General features: G+C 48.9%; 1 protein-coding gene across 8 annotated transcripts in view; it reads right to left on the reverse strand.

The window, feature by feature from the left end:
• Nucleotides 1-19,544, reverse strand: part of TMC5 (transmembrane channel like 5) — a 55,725-nt gene that overhangs the window by 1,472 nt on the left and 34,709 nt on the right. For 7 of the 8 annotated variants that reach the window (XM_077316555.1, XM_077316553.1, XM_077316556.1 and 4 more), the window contains 15 exons: nucleotides 17,307-17,555; nucleotides 15,219-15,370; nucleotides 13,854-13,998; nucleotides 11,541-11,696; nucleotides 10,567-10,733; nucleotides 9,938-10,016; nucleotides 9,276-9,373; nucleotides 8,140-8,235; nucleotides 7,598-7,673; nucleotides 6,833-6,966; nucleotides 5,978-6,151; nucleotides 4,458-4,536; nucleotides 3,526-3,609; nucleotides 1,511-1,615; nucleotides 691-796 (listed from right to left, as the gene is read on the reverse strand). In XM_077316555.1, the coding sequence (XP_077172670.1) occupies nucleotides 691-796; nucleotides 1,511-1,615; nucleotides 3,526-3,609; nucleotides 4,458-4,536; nucleotides 5,978-6,151; nucleotides 6,833-6,966; nucleotides 7,598-7,673; nucleotides 8,140-8,235; nucleotides 9,276-9,373; nucleotides 9,938-10,016; nucleotides 10,567-10,733; nucleotides 11,541-11,696; nucleotides 13,854-13,998; nucleotides 15,219-15,370; nucleotides 17,307-17,555 (1,900 nt within the window). The remainder of the gene's footprint in view (nucleotides 1-690; nucleotides 797-1,510; nucleotides 1,616-3,525; nucleotides 3,610-4,457; nucleotides 4,537-5,977; nucleotides 6,152-6,832; nucleotides 6,967-7,597; nucleotides 7,674-8,139; nucleotides 8,236-9,275; nucleotides 9,374-9,937; nucleotides 10,017-10,566; nucleotides 10,734-11,540; nucleotides 11,697-13,853; nucleotides 13,999-15,218; nucleotides 15,371-17,306; nucleotides 17,556-19,544) is intronic. The other variant, XM_077316559.1, reaches the window with a different exon arrangement.

Below are 19,544 nucleotides of genomic sequence, written 5' to 3' on the forward strand. Positions count from 1 at the left end.
AAACAAACCGGTCAGTCCTAGAGGAGATCAACCCTGACTGCTCTTTAGAAGGCCAGATACTGAAGATGAAACTCAAATACTTTGGCCCCCTCATGAGAAGGAAGGACTCCCTGGAGAAGAGCCTAATGCTGGGAGCGATCGAGGGCAAAAGAAGAAGGGGACGACAGAGAACGAGGTGGCTGGATGGAGTCCCTGAAGCAGTTGGTGCAAACTTAAATGGACTCTGGGGAATGGTAGAGGACAGGAAGGCCTGGAGGATCATTGTCCATGGGGTCGCGATGGGTCGGACACGACTTCGCACCTAACAACATGAACCTTTGCTGGAAGACAAACACTGCCCCTCCTCCAATTCCTCACCAACCATTCCATGCACGGTGCCTGGATATCTCCACCCAGACCCAGTTGTGCTATTTTCAAAAAGGAACATGGGATTTTACACCCTGCTGGGCCAAGGAATGAGCTGCCATCAGTAGGTGCTTTGCAGTTGTGATTTCCATCGGCATCTCCCAAAATCCTAAAACAAATGTGAGGTGCTAACCGAAGGGTGGTTGTCCGCTTTGTCCGCCTGTGCTATCAACTCTGTTCCTGTCCTCCAGATGGCACCCTTGACCTTGCCAAAGAAAGGAACTTGAACAGGCAGTGTTTCCTTTGCTACCCAGCTGGCCTCCCTGTACTAGGATCTTTGCTTACCTTGAGAAAAGCTGGTCATTTCAGACTGGGGCGAGAAGCTGGTCCTTCGTGGGGCTGCAGTAGAGGAGTGTGCAGAGAAGCTGTTCCTTTCGGGCATTCCTGACAGCTACGCAGGCAACAAAGATAACCGAGCCATCAGACAGGCAGTGATCAGTGGTTTCTCACATCCCACAAAGCACAGAGTTTCTTTTGGGGCAGGTTATCCTTCATCCCAACATGTCTTTTTGTTAGCGCCAAATCAACTGGACATTTTTAAGCAGAGGCTGGAGAGCCATCTGACGGAGAGGCTGATTCTGTGAAGGCTCAAGGGGGTGGCAGGTGACAGTGGATGAGCGATTGGGATGTGAGTGTCCTGCATAGGGCAGGGGGTTGGACTAGATGACCCAGGAGGTCCCTTCCAACTCTAGGATTCTAACTATAAAGCCCATCTTTGAGGGCCCCCTGCATTTCCACCCACATGTCAGGGGGCTTGAGCCTGCATATTGATGGAAGCAGGACTCAGTGACACACCCCGGTGAATTTGAGCGCTGACACCCCTACAACTGGGCCTTGGTTTTCGGGAGATGTAGTGAGTTCTGGAGGAGGCATAAATCACTGCCAACCAACCCAGATATTACAATACTGAAGGGAAGAATAAAGAACTGGGGTAGGTAACAAGCATGTCACTACCCACTGCTGCTCTGCAAAGGGGAGGAGATGTCACGGGTCTCTCCCTCCCCGCAGGAAAGCACAGCCCTGCCTGCCTGCCTGCCTGCCTAGGTGGGAGGGGGTTAATCATTTACGACATCCCCAAATAAACATGCATTGCCTCTTGCCGTACCTCAGCATAAGAGCCTCTGTCCACTGTTCTTGGGGATTTTTCTATGTAGTTGGGTAGTGATGGATGCATTTGTTCCCTGGGCACCTGGTGCACAGGTGAGTGACTCTGCAAAGGAAGAAAAGGGGGCAAGAATGGCCAGAATGCCTCTTGGTGCGATCCCCTGATTACAACGTCAATGGTTAACCGCCCCTTGTGGCCCAGTGGCCTGTCACCTCCTTGTAAACCCCCCTGAAGGCGTGGCTTTGTTTAGACCAGGGGTAGTCAAACTGCGGCCCTCCAGATGTCCATGGACTACAATTCCCAGGAGCCCCCTGCCAGCGAATGCGAGAGAGACAGAACAGGCAGGGCTGAAGGAGAAGAGTTGGTTCTTAGATGCTGCTTTTCTCTCCCCGAAGGAGGCTCAAAGCGGCTTACAGTCGCCTTCCCTTTCCTCTCCCCACAACAGACACCCTGTGAGGTGGGTGAGGCTGAGAGAGCCCTGAGATTACTGAAGGAGAAGGAGAGTTGGTTCTTATATGCCGCTTTTCTCTACCCGAAGGAGTCTCAAAGCGGCTTCCAGTCACCTTCCCTTTCCTCTCCCCACAACAGACACCCTGTGAGGTGGGTGAGGCTGAGAGAGCCCTGAGATCACTGCTCTGTGAGAACAGCTTTATCAGTGCTGTGAGGAGCCCGAGGTCCAAATCAAATGCGTTGTCTCCGCAGCCAAGACAAGCAACACTAGCCGACAATTAACAACAGTGATTAAAAATTACCTCCTTGGGTCCTCTCTGGCACATGGTGTATTGTGTGGCAGCTGTCTCCACCTACTGACCACAAGCGGGAACGCCCGAGATTCTGTGCCCCGGCCACATGCTCAGAATTGGCTGACCACACAAGGCTGAAGTTTCTTTTTTCAAGCGGCTCCCACGGTCAGAGTGACAGGCAGGGCGAAGTGCGGGGGTCAGCGGAGATAGCAGCAATCAGGACCATGGCTAGCTCTCCGTAGACGGGATAGCAGAGCATCAATCGGCAAGCGGAACGATGCTCTAGATCAGGGGTAGTCAAACTGCAATTCCCATGAGCCCCTGCCAGCATCTGGCTCATGGGAATCGTAGTCCAAGAACATCTGGAGAGCCACAGCGTGGCCAGTCCTGCTCTCGCAGCACGTTTTGACTGGATGCAGGGCAGGGTGTGAGTGTCAAAGTCCGACCCTCCCTAGAGCAGGGGTAGTCCCCCTGTGGTCCTCCAGATGTTCATGGACTACAATGATCATGAGCCCCTGCCAGCATTTGCTGGCAGGGGCTCATGGTCATTGTAGTCCATGAACATCTGGAGGACCACAGGGGGACTACCCCTGCCCTAGAGGACATGGCTTTGGTCTTAAACAGGCCATACAGGGTTGGAATGCTAAGTCTTAGGAAGGTCTCTGGATAGTTCTGGCTTCAAGTCAAGAGTCCAGTCGGGAGCAAGACCTCGTCCTGAGGGGAACGGGTGGTTGTGTCTCTTGATTCCCTTCCTGATTATTTGTGTGGGCTCAGGGGTTTCTCCAGGCTTTCCCCGGGGAGGGGGGTTGCCTCCAGGACCTTTGCCCTTTCCCCCAAGTCTTCAGGTCTCCTCTGTAACAAGGCCAGAGAACAAGTGTGGACTTACATTGATCTCTCTGCATCAGGGATCTGTTTAGTTTTCATTCCTACCCAAAAGTTTCTGATCGAACCCAGTCAGTTAGGGACTGACTGTTTAGAATTGCTGTTGAAGCAACAAGTGCTTCAACAGCACTTAAATTACTTCTAAATTACTAAATTACTTAGGGCTGATCCTGCGTTGAGCAGGGGGTTGGACTAGATGGCCTGTGTGGCCCCTTCCAACTCTAGGATTCTAGGATTCTATGATTCTCGGAAACTTCTCTTCGGTTTTGGAGCCAAAAGCATGCGTGCAGTTTGTGTTCCTCAGGATGGTGCAAAAGCTCTTTCCCTTCCTCCTGTCCTTATCCATAGAGGACAGAGCACGCTTCAGAAGCCGGCATTCTGGACACTAACCTCTCGCTGGTCTCCAGGATTTGGACGTCTCGATGCCTGAAGCACACGCAGTTTCTTCAGCAAAAACGTCTTATCTTTGCCCTCCTACAAAATAAGAAGCATGTCAGTATTAGAGAGTTTCTAATTTTAGTCAAGGCAAGATCTGATACTCTCCAGTTATCCTTCCAACAGTAGAAAACTGACATTTTGCTAGACTGTTCCCATGTGGGGCAATCCTCCATTATGTTCCCCCTGCTGCTGCAAATGCAGGTTTGGGGAACCCGGAAGGGTGACAGTGGTGCAGAAGTCCCATCCTCCCCCCCCCCCCCCATAACTGCAGCAGTTTAAGAGGCAGGGCATGGCCAGAGCTCTGGATATAAGCACTCTCTGTTCTCCTAGAGAGCCAGCTGATTGTAGCGCAGGGCTAGTGGTCAAGAGTGGCAGTCTCTCATTGGGAGAACCAGGTCTGATTGAGCTAGTCACAGTTCACTTAGGGCTGTTCTGTTAGAGCTCTCTCAGCCCCACCTACCTCACAGGGTGCCTGTTGTGGGGAGAGGAAGGGGGAAGTGCTTGTAAGCCACTCTGAGGCTCCAGGTAGTGAAAAGTGGGGTACAAAATAAAAAGTTGCTCTTCTTCCTTCACGATGAGGCAGGCCAACCATATTGGCACTCTCAACAGTAGACAGCGGGGCAGAACTCTCCTAAAACAGGGGTGGCCACAGCAGACAGGGGCTCCAGGATTACAGAAAAGCCATGTCACCTGCCTGCCCCTTCTGACATCCAGAGCAGGTAGGGGTCTTATGGGCACTGGGGTCTTCCGATTCTCACTTTTCTGCCTCAGACTGAATGAACCACAAAATATCCTTTGGCTGAGAGGTGCTCATTCTCTTCCCGTTCTACAGAAACAAAAGCATTCTGCACTCTAGCACAAACAGTCCACAACAACACACTCACGTTAATTATCTGTTCTTGTAGTAGTTTAACCATTATTTTCCGCCCGTCTATTATCTGCCAGTAAAGGTATGTGACAATTCTAGGACAGAACAAAAGACATCCAAAGTCAGCTCGTAATTTACAAGGAACACGTGTCCTTCTCGGTAACGGGTAAGGCTTTTACATTATTTATTAACAAAATAAGCCTGGGGGAAATTCTAAACTAGTCATGCACACAGAATTGCCCACGTTTAGAGGTGTCCACTTCAATAGGCAATCTTTCCCCCCCGAATATTTAAGAGGCCTTAACCTCCTTCAGGTATTGGCTGATCATCCTCTTGCTGGATACACACTTTTCTTGGATGCTTTAGGATGCTTAGGGCTGATCCTGCATTGAGCAGGGGGTTGGACTAGATGGCCTGTATGGCCCCTTCCAACTCTAGGATTCTATGATTCTATGACTAGATGGCCTGTGTGGCCCCTTCCAACTCTATGATTCTATGATTCTATGACTAGAGGGCCTGTATGGCCCCTTCCAACTCTATGGTTCTATGATTCTATGACTAGATGGCCTGTATGGCCCCTTCCAACTCTATGATTCTATGATTCTATGACTAGAGGGCCTGTATGGCCCCTTCCAACTCTATGGTTCTATGATTCTAGGACTAGAGGGCCTGTGTGGCCCCTTCCAACTCTATGATTCTATGATTCTATGACTAGAGGACCTGTGTGGCCCCTTCCAACTCTATGATTCTATGATTCTATGACTAGAGGGCCTGTATGGCCCCTTCCAACTCTATGATTCTATGATTCTATGACTAGAGGGCCTGTATGGCCCCTTCCAACTCTATGGTTCTATGATTCTATGACTAGATGGCCTGTGTGGCCCCTTCCAACTCTATGATTCTATGATTCTATGACTAGAGGGCCTGTATGGCCCCTTCCAACTCTATGGTTCTATGATTCTATGACTAGATGGCCTGTGTGGCCCCTTCCAACTCTATGATTCTATGATTCTATGACTAGAGGGCCTGTATGGCCCCTTCCAACTCTATGATTCTATGATTCTATGACTAGAGGGCCTGTATGGCCCCTTCCAACTCTATGATTCTATGATTCTATGACTAGAGGGCCTGTATGGCCCCTTCCAACTCTATGATTCTATGGTTCTATGATTCTATAAACAAACAGCTGATCAAGAGTCCAAGAGAGTCACTGGTGTTCCATCAGTTAGGAGATTGTCTCTTGTTTGCAAACAAAATAGTCATGAGAACTCAGAGAAGAAGTCAAACAGGCATCTAGAAATCACCGTGGCCAGAGAGAGAGAGAGAGAGAGAGAGGGGGGGGGGTACATTAAGTCTCCTGTTAAGGAAAATAAAGTCCAGCAATGCTGTTTCTAGTCCTTGGGAGTGGTGATTATGTAAAGATATCACAAAAACGTTGCACTCTTTCTTTCTTTCTTTCTTTCCTTCTTCCATAAATAACAGTTGGGTCAAACACCAGTGTCAGAGGAACAACAATGCAACCGAACAGACACTCACAACACAATCACTGAAAGGATGAAGAAGAAATGCACACTTTCGAGCAAATTGTGATAAATCCACACGATCCACAGTGAGTTGGGGAAAGCGGACAGGCCAGCGATCCAGCCGGAAATGGCTGCAAAGACAGTCTCCAGGCCTCGGAATGGGCCGCATGTTTCGGAAGGCTTCATTCTGGGAAAACAAGCAAAAAGACGCTTCAGAAAGACATCCACAGCTTTTGACCAAGAACCAGGCACCGCCACATCCCTTCCTGGCCACCCACTGGCCATCTGCCTAAGTTCACAGAATCAGCATTGCTGTCAGTTGACTGTCTAGCCTCTGAGGCTACCACCTCCTGAGGAAGCCTGTTCCGATGAGGCTTCCCCTGACTTGGGTGCACTTCAGCTTGGTTCGGCCGCCTCAGCTATCAGCCAGTGCCACGGTGCGGAGAGGAGGGGCGGTGACAGCACGCCAGCAGGCGACAGCACACAGGCACACTGTCTGCGTGTGGCCACCAGCTGGCCCGCTGGCATTCTGCGCGATTGCCCAGGCGGCCGAACCAAGCCGAAGTGCCCAATTGTCGAATTGTCCTCTGGATGTTTAGGCAGTGCCTTGAATGCAGCTGATGGAATCCAGACTATATTTACCATTAACAGAAAAAGCACTTTTGTCAGCGGAATGGACCCCCCCCTCCCCTCTGCAGGTCACTGATCTCCCCAAGACGTTGCTTCTGTGGGACAGGGGATTATTTTGTGAAATGCAGGAGGAGGTTAACAAGTTAACAACAACGCGTTCCTTGACGTGACGAAGGGGCGAACTAGCCTATTGCAGAGGCACGACGATGTTAACAAAAGGGGAAGGCGCCTCGGTTACCTCCAGACCAGGACTGCTATGACCGAGAGGACGCCCGTAAAGGACGGGAAAAACAGCAGGAAGATGAAGAGGGTGTTCATCTGAGCGGCTCTCCAGGCTTTGCGAGGTGGCTGGCAGTTCCTCATCAGGCTGACCTGCAGGAGGAAGGGATGGAGAGGACCAGAATCCCCGGATTACGGAAGCCCCGCCCCGTTTACCTGGGGAGGTGAGAGCTCCGGATGGCACTGCGGTGAGAGGGGACTGTTGCTCTCTTCCTTCTATCTTCATCTGCCCCACAAACAGCAAAGACTGTTTTGAAAGGCTGTTTCTGCAGAGTGCAGAGTCTCAGAGTCTCCCAAAGGCTTGTCTAGTTGGCCTTTTGCAAACCAGATATCCTACTTGGCTACCTTCCCTTAAAAGAAATAGGCATGGTGTATGCCAGGGGTAGTCAAACTGCGGCCCTCCAGATGTCCATGGACTACAATTCCCATGAGCCCCTGCCAGCAAATGCCAGCAAATGTAGTCCATGGACATCTGGAGGGAATTGTAGTCCATGGACATCTGGACATCTGGAGGGCCACAGTTTGACTACCCCTGGAAGAGTAAAATTGTAGTCCATGGACATCTGGAGGGAATTGTAGTCCATGGACATCTGGACATCTGGAGGGCCACAGTTTGACTACCCCTGGAAGAGTAAAATTGTAGTCCATGGACATCTGGAGGGCCGCAGTTTGACTACCCCTGGAAGAGTAAAAAAGCTGCTAGTTTGCATGAAAAGCTGGGTACCTTTTTCACATAAAATATGATGAAAAACGATACCATCTGAATGGCTGGAATCAGAGGTGAGAAGAAGATGCCAATCCTGCAGAGAGAGAGAGAAAAAAAACAGGAGTAAATCAAATTTCCCTCTGGTCATGTAAGCAGAAAACTTTCTCTTTGTACATTTTTATGGCAATGTCATTTTGTCAGCACAAATTACCCTTTAAACTTCCAGGACAAATCGTTCTCTCTCTCGTTCTCTCTCTCTCCTTGTTGCTATTGTCTGATTTAAATTCATGCAAAAGCAAACGCAAACTAATTCTTATATATACAATGTAAAAATAATTCAAACAACACCATTGCTCTCTCTCTCTCTCTCTCACACACACACACACACACACACACACGCACACACACACACGCATTATTATGAACAGTATTGTTTGCATTTGGACATCCTTTAAGGATTTAAGGCCAGCTATACCTTTCATCTCATAAGCGGGGTATTTCAGAAGATTTCTCAAGCAGTTGTTACTAAACTCTTCTGACTGTAAAGATCTGTCACTTACCATGCCAATGTCTGAACATAGATCAAATCCAAAACATTTCGAGCAATGTCAAACTCTGGCACTCCAAGTTGTGCGCAGCATTTGGTGCCAATGATTCTGGGGAAAGTCCAAAAGAACATTTTAATCACCAACATTTTCAATGTATACTTTCGTATATTTTACTTATATGGCAGGAAGAAAGAGTCATCACCTCTGCCTTGTCTAATGGCTCACTATTTTATGTGATACTAGAATTTAAGACCGCTGTAGCCAAAATACAGCGGGTGCTAGCGGGCAGTGGGTGGGTGCGGGAGCCCCCCCCGGCCTCCCCCACCTGGCCGCCTCCCCCCTGAGTCCCCGGCTTCAGTGTGGGGCTCGGAGCAGGCAGGCCTGCTCTGAGCCCCACACTGAAGCCTCCCCCGGCAGGCCCCCTGAGTCCGGGACGGGCCAATTGGCCCTGGACTGACACTCAGAGGGGCTCCCGATTGGCCCCTTTGAGTTTTTATCCGCCCCGCCCCTTTCTCCGCCCACTTAGAATCATAGAATCATAGAGTTGGAAGGGGCCATACAGGCCATCTAGTCCAACCCCCTGCTCAACGCAGGATCAGCCCAAAGCATCCTAAAGCATCCAAGAAAAGTGTGTATCCAACCTTTGCTTGAAGACTGCCAGGGAGGGGAGCACACCACCTCCTTAGGCAGCCTACTCCACTGCTGAACTACTCTGTGAAAATTGTTTTCCTGATCTCTAGCCTATATCGTTGTCCTTGTAGTTTAAACCCATTACTGCGTGTCCTCTCCTCTGCAGCCAACGGGAACAGCATCCTGCCCTCCTCCAAATGACAACCTTTCAAATACTTAAAGAGGGCTTTACCCCTTACTGCTTTATTTTTACCACTTCCACAGAGCGGTTTACAGATTACGTGAATGATATATACCGCCCTCAGCCAGTCAGCTGGGAGGATGGTACAGAAATTTAATAATAAACATTCCAACTTCCCTCTTCCACGAGTAGTGTTTAAATAGGGGTAGGAGGGACATCAGATCTCCCAAACACAGTTGCAAGAGCAAATACACGCAATAAGCATTCTCCCACTGTAATGCCACAAAGAAACGCACCCAAAGGACCATTTGAGTCACCCTGAGGCTCGTTCCCTTACCTTCGACCAAATTCGCCAAATAACGATCCCAGCAAGCAACAGATGAATTCGGCCACAATGAGCTTGTATATATCTTGGCCAACCACGGTTTCCCAGCACTGGTGCAAAGAAATGGCAGGGATAGGAAAAGCCAGAAAATACACAGCCAGCTGCTCTCTTTCTAGGGACCCACCGCATTTCAGGAGGGGGTTAAGAAAGCAGAAACCAAAGGAGCTCAGGGGAATTACGCATTTGATGCAGCTCAGGCTAGGCGGCCCCTGCATAGTCCACTAGTCGCCCCTATGGCAAACTGGGGGATTCCAGAGGAAACCGATTTTCACTTAAGTGAGCCATTATTTAATATCTTGGTTTTCTTAAGTGATATCTCATGAGTCTATTCTTCTTAACTGCCCTCATTGCTTTTGTCCCTGAATCAATAGCTCATTTTACGCCATTTTTTTAACACAACCGAGACATGCAGATTAAATGCTGTGTGTCCATTTAACAGGAAAAACTCGGCGCCAACAGAACACGGCGAGAAAACTGTGACCCCTGGATTCCATTCCTACCTAGCGGAAGGGAACTTTAAAAAATGGGGATTTTCAAGCTCTGTGAAATCCATTCGTGCCTCTAATTAAGATTAAAAAATAAACAGCAGCACAGAAACAAGATCAAAACCATACCTGCACTTCTGAGACGGCCACAATGTTAAGCCAGTAGTAGCAGAGGATCCCAATTACTGATATTTTCAGGATAATATTCCTGCAAAGCAAATAACAATTATAAAGGTTAAGCAAAGGGAAAAAAACCTTCTGTTCTAAACTTGGCATGCCAAGCACACAAACAAGCATAGAATCAATGGTGCTCTGAATTACACACAACCCTTCTTGCTTCATGGACAGATTTCAGGGGTGGCCAAACTGTGACTCTCCAGATGTTCATGGACTACAATTACCATGAGCGCCTGCTGGCAGGCGCTCATGGTAATTGTAGTCCATGAACATCTGGAGAGTCACAGTTTGGCCACCCCCGGATTACATGGATCCTGCAGTCTTCATTTTCAAAGCTGGAGATGAAGCAAATAGTTTACCTTTGCTACAAGAAGTATGAGATTGCTATAAGGGGGAGAAGCAAATTCTCTAAATCTCTCCATAGCATTTTAAAACATTTTAGGAATGGATCTAGCACAGGGCATGTCCCAAACCCACCAGGACAGAAGGTGTTCCTGTGCCAGACCTCCCTCCCACGTCTATTCATGAACCTTCCGCTTGCTACCTTTTATGAAATACAAGGAGGGAAAGGTGGTCCATACCTGCCAATAGAGGTGTAGATTTGGTTCTTAGGAGACGTGAATTTTTCCACAAAGCCAAAGAAAGAGTAGAAGAAAGGCACCATGTGGTTGAGCAGGCCGACCACGACGGGCAAAACCAGCGTGATGGCTTCACTTTTCGGGTCTGTTCTATCAAGGTCCAGAAACAGCTAGAAGGTGTTGGGTGGGGGAGAGAAACCAACCTGAAGTCATTTTCCTCTTTGCAGGGATTTAAGTTACTGACAAAAGAGCCTCTTGTGGCGCAGAGTGGTAAGGCAGCAGACATGCAGTCTGAAGCTCTGCCCACGAGGCTGGGAGTTCGATCCCAGCAGCCAGCTCAAGGTTGACTCAGCCTTCCATCCTTCCGAGGTCGGTAAAATGAGGACCCACCTTGCTGGGGGGTAAACGGTAATGCCTGGGGAAGGCACTGGCAAACCACCCCGTATTGAGTCTGCCATGAAAACGCTGGAGGGCGTCACCCCAAGGCTCAGACATGACTCGGTGCTTGCACAGGGGATACATTTACCTTTACCTTTAAGTTACTGACAAGCTTGTGCTGTGCGGCAGCTGAATATAACAGAACCCCCTGCACTTAAGACATCAGGCCACTGGTAGTGGAGGGGCGGGAGGAGTACAATTGAAAGTCATTAAAACGTTTCAGAGCCTGCATACACATATGAAATGCTGACATGGCATGGGGGGGTGCAGAGACAAAACAGAGATATGATTTGAGCCGGATGGCCCAGGCTAGCCTCATCCCGTTGAATCTTGGAAGCTAAGCAGACTCTGTCCCGGTTAATACTTGGGTGGGAGACCAGCAAGGGAGGTTGTGGATACTTTTTGCAGAGGAAGGCCAGGGTAAACCGGGTCTGGTCTTGAGAACACTCTGGGATCGCCGTGAGCTGCCCGTGGCTCAACACCCCGTGAGCACAGAAAGGAAGCAGATGCGTACGCAGGATGGAATCCCCGGCCCTTACCTTTAAGTTAGCTGTGGAGAAAAAGTAGATGCCGGCACAGGAAGCCACGGCAGCCCCCAAGGAGACAAGCCAAGCCGCCAGATGAAGAGACAGCTTAGCCATCCTCTGGCCCGTGGAAAGCTGCAGCACGACGGTCTTCATTTCAGAGAGTGTTTCCTGGGATCAAACAATGGCTTATCAGCTCCTGGGGGGCTTGTTTAAAAAAAGGCCTCATTCTTCAGATTAAAAAAGTGGCCGTGACGTTCCAGAGAAGACCTAGCAATTAAGGCTTCTTCTTCACTCCAGCAACAAAACCCACCAGTCGTCATTAGAATCACAGAATCATAGAGTTGGAAGGGGCCATACAGGCCATCTAGTCATAGAATCATAGAGTTGGAAGGGGCCATAGAGGCCATCTAGTCCAACCCCCTGCTCAACGCAGGATCAGCCCTAAGCATCCTAAAGCATCCAAGAAAAGTGTGTATCCAGCCTTTGCTTGAAGACTGCCAGTGAGGGGGAGCTCACCACCTCCTTAGGCAGCCTATTCCACTGCTGAACTACTCTGACTGTGAACATTTTCTTCCTGATATCTAGCCTATATCGTTGTACTTGAAGTTTAAACCCATCACTGCGTGTCCTTTCCTCTGCAGCCAGCAGAAACGGCATCCTGCCCTCCTCCAAGTGACAACCTTTCAAATACTTAAAGAGGGCTATCATGTCCCCTCTCAACCTCCTTTTCTCCAGGCTGAACATTCCCAAGTCCCTCAACCTATCTTCATAGGGCTTGGTCCCTTGGCCCCAGATCATCTTCGTCGCTCTCCTCTGTACCCTTTCAATTTTATCTACGTCCTTCTTGAAGTGAGGCCTCCAGAACTGCACACAGTACTCCAGGAGTGGTCTGACCAGTGCCATTCTCCCTCCCAGGAGCAACGCAGGACTTCGGTTAACATGGTGCTTAGACTCACAGCCTCAAATCAGCTCACAAATACAATTCAAGACCCTTCAAGCAGGACGCAATTGTGTTTTAAAATACCATCACATCGTCATAGCACCATATAAATCTAATATTAACAATTAAAATCAAGCTCCACAACAATCCAGTCTGTCAGGCCGGCTTCAAGGTTTTGGGTCGGACCCGGAAGAGGAGTTCACAGCATGGATCAGGGGTAGTCAAACTGCGGCCCTCCAGATGTCCATGGACTACAATTCCCAGGAGCCCCTGCCAGCAAATGCTGGCAGGGGGCTCCTGGGAATTGTAGTCCATGGACATCTGGAGGGCCGCAGTTTGACTACCCCTGGATGGATGATTCCTCAAGCACCCCACCTTTTGTCCCCAAACACTCCCTCTCCCTCCCCCCTTCTCTGCTGATGCAAACTTTACGAATGAGGCCATGAGGCAATGTCATCCAGTTCCTACACGTTGCCCTATGATGGATTTTACTTGTATCCCACCCATCACAGAGCAGTTTCAGGGTGCTTAGCGAAGGTGGGGGAAAACTAGGGGTGTAAACTTGGGGGGGGGGGCTGAGGGGATTGACCCCCCCCCCCCGGACAAGCAGGGCCAAGTCATATTGACAAAAAGGGACTCAGTTACAATGGCAGCTGAGGCACATGGCTGCCTACCCTGCTCTGTATCCATAGGCCAGGGGTAGTCAAACTGTGGCCCTCCAGATGTCCATGGCAGGGGCTCCTGGGAATTGTAGTCCATGGACATCTGGAGGGCCGCAGTTTGACTACCCCTGCCATAGGCAAAAGCAACAGCTGTGAAATTCCTCCCCCCTGATCTCTAGCCGAAAAGAAGATGGTAATCAACACAGCCTTGACCTGGATGGCGTAGGCTAGCCCAATCTCAGAACCCAAGCAGGGCCAGCCTTGGGCAGTACTTGGGGGTAACAGACTGCCAAGAAAGCCCAGCATGGCTGTGCAGAGGCAGGCGATGGCCAACCACCCCCAAATCTCTCTTGTCTTGAAAGCCCCACTGGCTGGCCCAGATCAGTTCTAACTGGATGGTACTTTCCGCCACCCTCCATCAGAGCGACCAGGCAAAGAAGAGGAAGCATCGTTGTCCCCTCTGCTTGGCATTCAGCTTGCAAGAAAAGGAAAGAAAACACAATCCAGTCTAAGGGCTTTAAGGACACTGTGGGTGGTGGGGATGGGATGGGATGAATGGGGAAACATTGGGATAGCCTTTTTCTTTTTAAAAAGATTATAGCTTATATAGCAATTTCTTTAAAAAATCCCAAGGAGAATTGCTGTGTGCAGAGTGTCACACAAAACGTCATTCAAGAGAGCAGGGAGTCAATTTCTTTTTAAAACATACTCCTGATCCCGTACCTTCATCTGAGTGCTGAGGTTTCTCTGTTTCAGCTTCACGGCTTTCTCACTGGTCACACCGAAGTCCCAGATGCAGAGAAGTTTGGCCGCATTCCCAGAGTACATTGAAGGATTAACAAAGTTTCTGGAGAAGGATTTGGCCATGCTGTTGCGAAAACAGAACACACAAGGGAAATGCCACCCAAAACTCAAACGCCATTAACGTGGGAAGAGAAAATTTTAAGCAAGCTAATTTTTTTTTTTGGAGGAAAAAAAACAGATTCTGAGCACAAAAGCATATGCTTGGTCTTAACCCTCCCACCTGTTATCCCAATCTAAACGGCTTCCCCCAGGTGCTTTTCCAGATGTGTCTCTCTGGAATCTTGCATGAGAAAAACGGCTGGGAGAATATTTGAAACAGAAAGAGAGTTGCGGGGATTGGTTCTTGCACTCTCATTTTTCTCACTTCTAAGTTCCTGTTTCTTGGGGGGGGGGATATTTTTGTTCCACGTGTGTTTTGCTGCCTCTAGTGTTCAATTTGGTATTATGCTGGTTTATTTCCAGCATAGCTCCATGAAGCATATCTCCTGGCCTGGTCTCCTTGTGTGCCGCTACTGTGCCTTCCCCGGCCTCCTATGGCGGTGACAGCATTGGCCCACTAGAATCATAGAATCCTAGAGTTGGAAGGGGCCATACAGGCCATCTAGTCCAACCCCCTGTTCAACGCAGGATCATAGAATTATAGAATCATAGAGCTGGAAGGGGCCATACAGGCCACCTAGTCCAACCCCCTGCTCAATGCAGGATCAGCCCTAAACATCTTAAAGCATCCAAGAAAAGTGTGTATCCAACCTTTGCTTGAAGACTGCCAGTGAGGGGGAGCTCACCACCTCCTTAGGCAGCCTATTCCACTGCTGAACTACTCTGACTGTGAAAAACTTTTTCCTGATATCTAGCCTATATCGTTGTACTTGAAGTTTAAACCCATTACTGCGTGTCCTCTCCTCTGCAGCCAGCAGAAACAGCATCCTGCCCTCCTCCAAGTGACAACCTTTCAAATACTTAAAGAGGGCTATCATGTCCCCTCTCAACCTCCTTTTCTCCAGGCTGAACATTCCCAAGTCCCTCAACCTATCTTCATAGGGCTTGGTCCCTTGGCCCCAGATCATCCTCGTTGCTCTCCTCTGTACCCTTTCAATTTTATCTACGTCCTTCTTGAAGTGAGGCCTCCAGAAGTTTTGATGTTCCACATCAAAAAACGCACAATAACTGCCCGAACAGGTGATCTAGAATTGTTTCACTAGTAAATACCTTAACATTAGCTGCCCCCCCCCAAACACACAATGATTAAAAGACATTTCACTGTTCAACATAAAGTAAACATACCTGTACAGCAAGCTCAGGAAGCAGAAGACAAAATAAACCCCTATTGTGAAAATATAGGTCAGCTGCATGTTATAGGGAGCGCTGTTTTTATTTTCTGAGATTGTCCCATTGGTGTAAAACCCATAGTAGAGCACCGTTTGTGTAAAATAGCCCTGAAACAATAGGCAGGATATAGAAGTTAGAGAACTCCCTGGGGATCATGAGCTTCATATTGCTAGCCATGTCTGCCTCTAGCTCTGAATGGACAAATGGAGCTCTGAAATGTACATCCTGGAAATTGTCTTGGTCTGTAACATACCACTGGACTCTTGGAGTTCATTAACTCAGAAGAAGAAGAAGAAGAGTTGGTTCTTATATGCCGCTTTTCCCTACCCAAAGGAGGCTCAAAGCGGCTTACAGTCGCCTTCCCTTCCTCTCCCCACAACAGACACCCTGTGATTTGGGTGAGGCTGAGAGAGCCCTGATATTCCTGAAGAAGACGAAGAGTTGGTTCTTATATGCCACTTTTCCCTACCCGAAGGAGGCTCAAAGCGGCTTCCAGTCGCCTTTCCTTTCCTCTCCCCACAACAGACACCCTGTGGGGTAGGTGAGGCTGAGAGAGCCCTGATATTCCTGCCCGGTCAGAACAGTTTTATCAGTGCCGTGGCGAGCCCAAGGTCACCCAGCTGGCTGCATGTGGGGGAGCGCAGAATCGAACCTGGCATGCCAGATTAGAAGTCCGCACTCCTAACCACGACACCAAACTGGCTCTCAAAGATCCTCCCACTGCTAAGGAACTTAGGGCTAGGGTTTTGTTCTAGGGAAAAAGCATCTACAGCATGCTCAACTAGTAATGCTGAAGCTGCATCAGCGTCACTTCTTGCAAGGAAGAGGGGAAAGAAATGCATCCATGCGCAAAGGAAACGCTTTGGCACACTGCTGTGATGACCGGGCTGCATGCTATCAAAGAACAACTGAAATCCTGAGGATCCCGGACTTAAGTTTCTTTTACGATGCTGGACAATATGTAAACAATGTTTGCTAATTACTCTAGGGGAAGCATGACATCAAGGAGCCCCTCTTCCCCAAAATACCGACTGCCATAGTTCCACTAAAAGGGCGGAGGGCACCTGTCATCGGGGAGTGGCATGTGAGGAGGAGATTTCATCTCACTCGCTTAGCCTCCATGCACGCAAATGCCACTCCAAGGTTGTTTGCTCTCCAGTTTCAGAGGGAAAGCTCTTGAGATCGGAGAGGAGAATAGTGGGTGAGAGGCAGGTGTAGATCTCCCTCTTGCCCATGGAGTCTGCCTTGCAAGGGTCCCTTCCTCTGCTTGGGCATTGCAAACATACTCCCTCAGCACCAGAGTGAGTCCAGGGCAAGGGTGGCCAAACTGTGACTCTCCAGATGTCCATGGACTACAAGTTCCATGGCCTCCTGCCGGCATGCGCTGTCAGGGCCTTATGGAAATTGTAGGCCGTGGACATCTGGGGAGACAGTTTGGCCACCCCTGGTCTAGAACAGTGGTCCCCAACCTTTTTATCACCGGGGACCACTCAACGCCGGGGACCACTCAACGCCTTTTACTGAGGCCTGGTGGGGGGGTAGTTTACTCCTCTACTCTCAACCACTGCCCTAACGCTCTCTGATCGCTATGGCAATGTTTAAACATCCCTTCAAAATAAGATACAGACACGCCACAACAATGAAGTGTGTTGTAAAGGGCTGGGGGGTGAAGTAAAGGGCCAGGGGAGAGGGGAGAAGGCATCCTTCGGGGCCCACCTCCAATTAGTCAAAGGACCACATGTGGTCCGCGGCCCACAGGTTGGGGATCGCTAGTCTAGAATGTTCAGATTCCAGATCAGGACGATCTTTGCCCTGTAGGCAGTTTCTCCCTACCTTCTGGCAGGAAAGGGAGAAAAGTTAAAAGGCTCGTGTTTCCCTCCACCCCAGCCCATTTCCCCCCTGCAAACAGCATCTCCCTCTTGCCCCTGCATAATGGATCAAAGTTAGAAGAATAGCGTGTGTGTGTGTCAGGTTATTTAATGGGTGGGAGGGGAAACCGACACCAGGAGCTCTTTGGAAAAAGAAAGAAAAAGACACACTTACAGCTCCCGTGAAAAACTCCAGCCCTGTGAAGGAAAGGTTATTTGCTTTGGCTTCCAGCAGCTGAGGGACTGTGATGAAGCTGAAGTTCACAAGGAAGGAGAACATGTTGAACATCAGGAGCCAGGTGAGGAAAACGAAGTAAGAGCAGACACCGGTCCCAAATTGGCCTCCGATGACCTTGAGGGTCTTCTGCCAAAGTTTCAAGTACTGAAAAAATCCTGATAAGGCGTTTTTAAACTGCCGAAAGGACTAGAAGGGGAGGGAAGGGAAAAGTTAGAATAGAATCTGATGATGGCTTGGGTTGCTTTAAAGTTTAGCCCAAGGGTGGTCCAACTGGGGCTCTCCAGATGTTCATGAACTACAAGTCCCACGAGCCCCGTGGACTTCTGAAGAACCGCAGTTTGACTATCCCTAGTTTAGTCTGTATTAGGTGAATTTTTTTTTGGCTTTAGGGGGCTTCATTTCTAGTTTACAGGTTCTTTATTTAATCTCTTAATGCTGCGGGATTATGATTTTATAGGTTAGCGCTACATTACATGCCGTAGTTTTAAAGTAGGATTTCATCTCAAGCTGCTTCCATTTTATTGAAAACTGGCAGGAAAATGCTTTGACAAGCAAACCAGTATTGGGACGTGGGCTTAATTTACAGCCAGCTGTGTTGTTGGAGAGTAACCCATGGAGAGTAAATGAATTATCTTCCTATTAGATGGCTGGTCTTACAGCAAGGGTAGTCAACCTGTGGTCCTCCAGATGTTCATGGACTACAGTTCCCATGAGAATTGTAGTCCATGGACATCTGTCTTTTCCAACAGGGTTTCCTCTAAAGCTAGCCCTTACTGCTGAAAGGCAGGTAAGCCCCAGGAGCTTAGATCATAACCCTAATAAGACTTTGTTGACTCCCTGAAGCCACCAAGAGCCACGTTCCCACCCCACCCACCTCTGCCCAAATAAACAGATACAGTTTTCCGACATGTTTTTGACTAGACCAGGGGTAGTCAAACTGCGGCCCTCCAGATGTCCATGGACTACAATTCCCAGGAGCCCTTGCCAAGCATTCGCCAGCGAATGCTGGCAAGGGCTCCTGGGAATTGTAGTCCATGGACATCTGGAGGGCCACAGTTTGACTACCCCTGGACTAGACTCATCAGAAAGAAGGTCAGTGTGACTTTAAATAAAAATATTATGGGTTGAACCCAACCAGCGTTTATGCCGGGAACAGATCTCATCAACCAGTCTTCCCATCATGCTGGAGGATTATGGGATTTAAACGGATAGAAGCCACAAGAGACGGGCACTGCAGGATAGTTCAGGGACACTGTACAAAAAAATCTGGCTAGACCCAACTCTGTTTAAGGCAACATGGCAAGGCAATTGATTATGCTATGCCCACCCAGGGGATTTTCGATCTTTTCGATCTTTTCCACCCCTCAATATGAAGTCAGACAGACAATAGTTTTTAGGAGGGCTGAAAACTGTGAGGTTTCTGTCGATTACTCCCCAACAAGCAGACTTCATTTGTGGAAAATCTCTTTATTGAAAGAATAACAAACTGTAAATCATGGGAACTTTGCTAAGACTAAAGAATCTAGTCAAAGTACTGCTTTATCTACCCTTTGCCTTGGCCCTTCCCTGAGTCAACTGGTTTGGGCCTGCAGACAGCCTCTGTGTCAAGGTGCCTGCTGGGCGTTAGGGTCCTGGGAAGAATGACAGTTCCCAGGCGTATCGCAGAGGGGAGGCAGGAAGCTTGAGGCCTGGGGCTGGCTACATTCGCACCTATTCCAGGCAGTAACAAAAGATCAAAATCGAGATGGTGAAGCTGAAGATCAAAAGGCCATGTATGGCCCAATGGGATGCGTGCAAACCACAGAGCAGAAATACACAGTGTAAAACATCACAGCAAAAACTTAGCAAGGCAGAAGCATAACTGAAGTATAACATGACAAAAGCGCAACATGACAAAGACACAATACGATTCTGACAAAAACGTTTCCCTGGATGATGGTGAGTGCACACAGATATCTTTTCTTCTCGCTGTCTTCTTATGATCAAAATCTGTTTGCCAGAAGTTGTATGAGAATGTAAGCAGTCAACGCTCTTCCAAATCACCTCCAGTTTGCTGGAAAAGCTATCAAAAGCTCTCCGGCCCATGCTTTCAAATCTAATTCTGTGAGTTTTCATGGTTTTTCCCAAGCAACATCCTTGTTTGATACATCTACACACAAGTATTTTCCAGGGAGC

This window comes from Paroedura picta, chromosome 17, assembly GCF_049243985.1.
Source record: "Paroedura picta isolate Pp20150507F chromosome 17, Ppicta_v3.0, whole genome shotgun sequence".
Classification (NCBI taxonomy): domain Eukaryota; kingdom Metazoa; phylum Chordata; class Lepidosauria; order Squamata; family Gekkonidae; genus Paroedura; species Paroedura picta.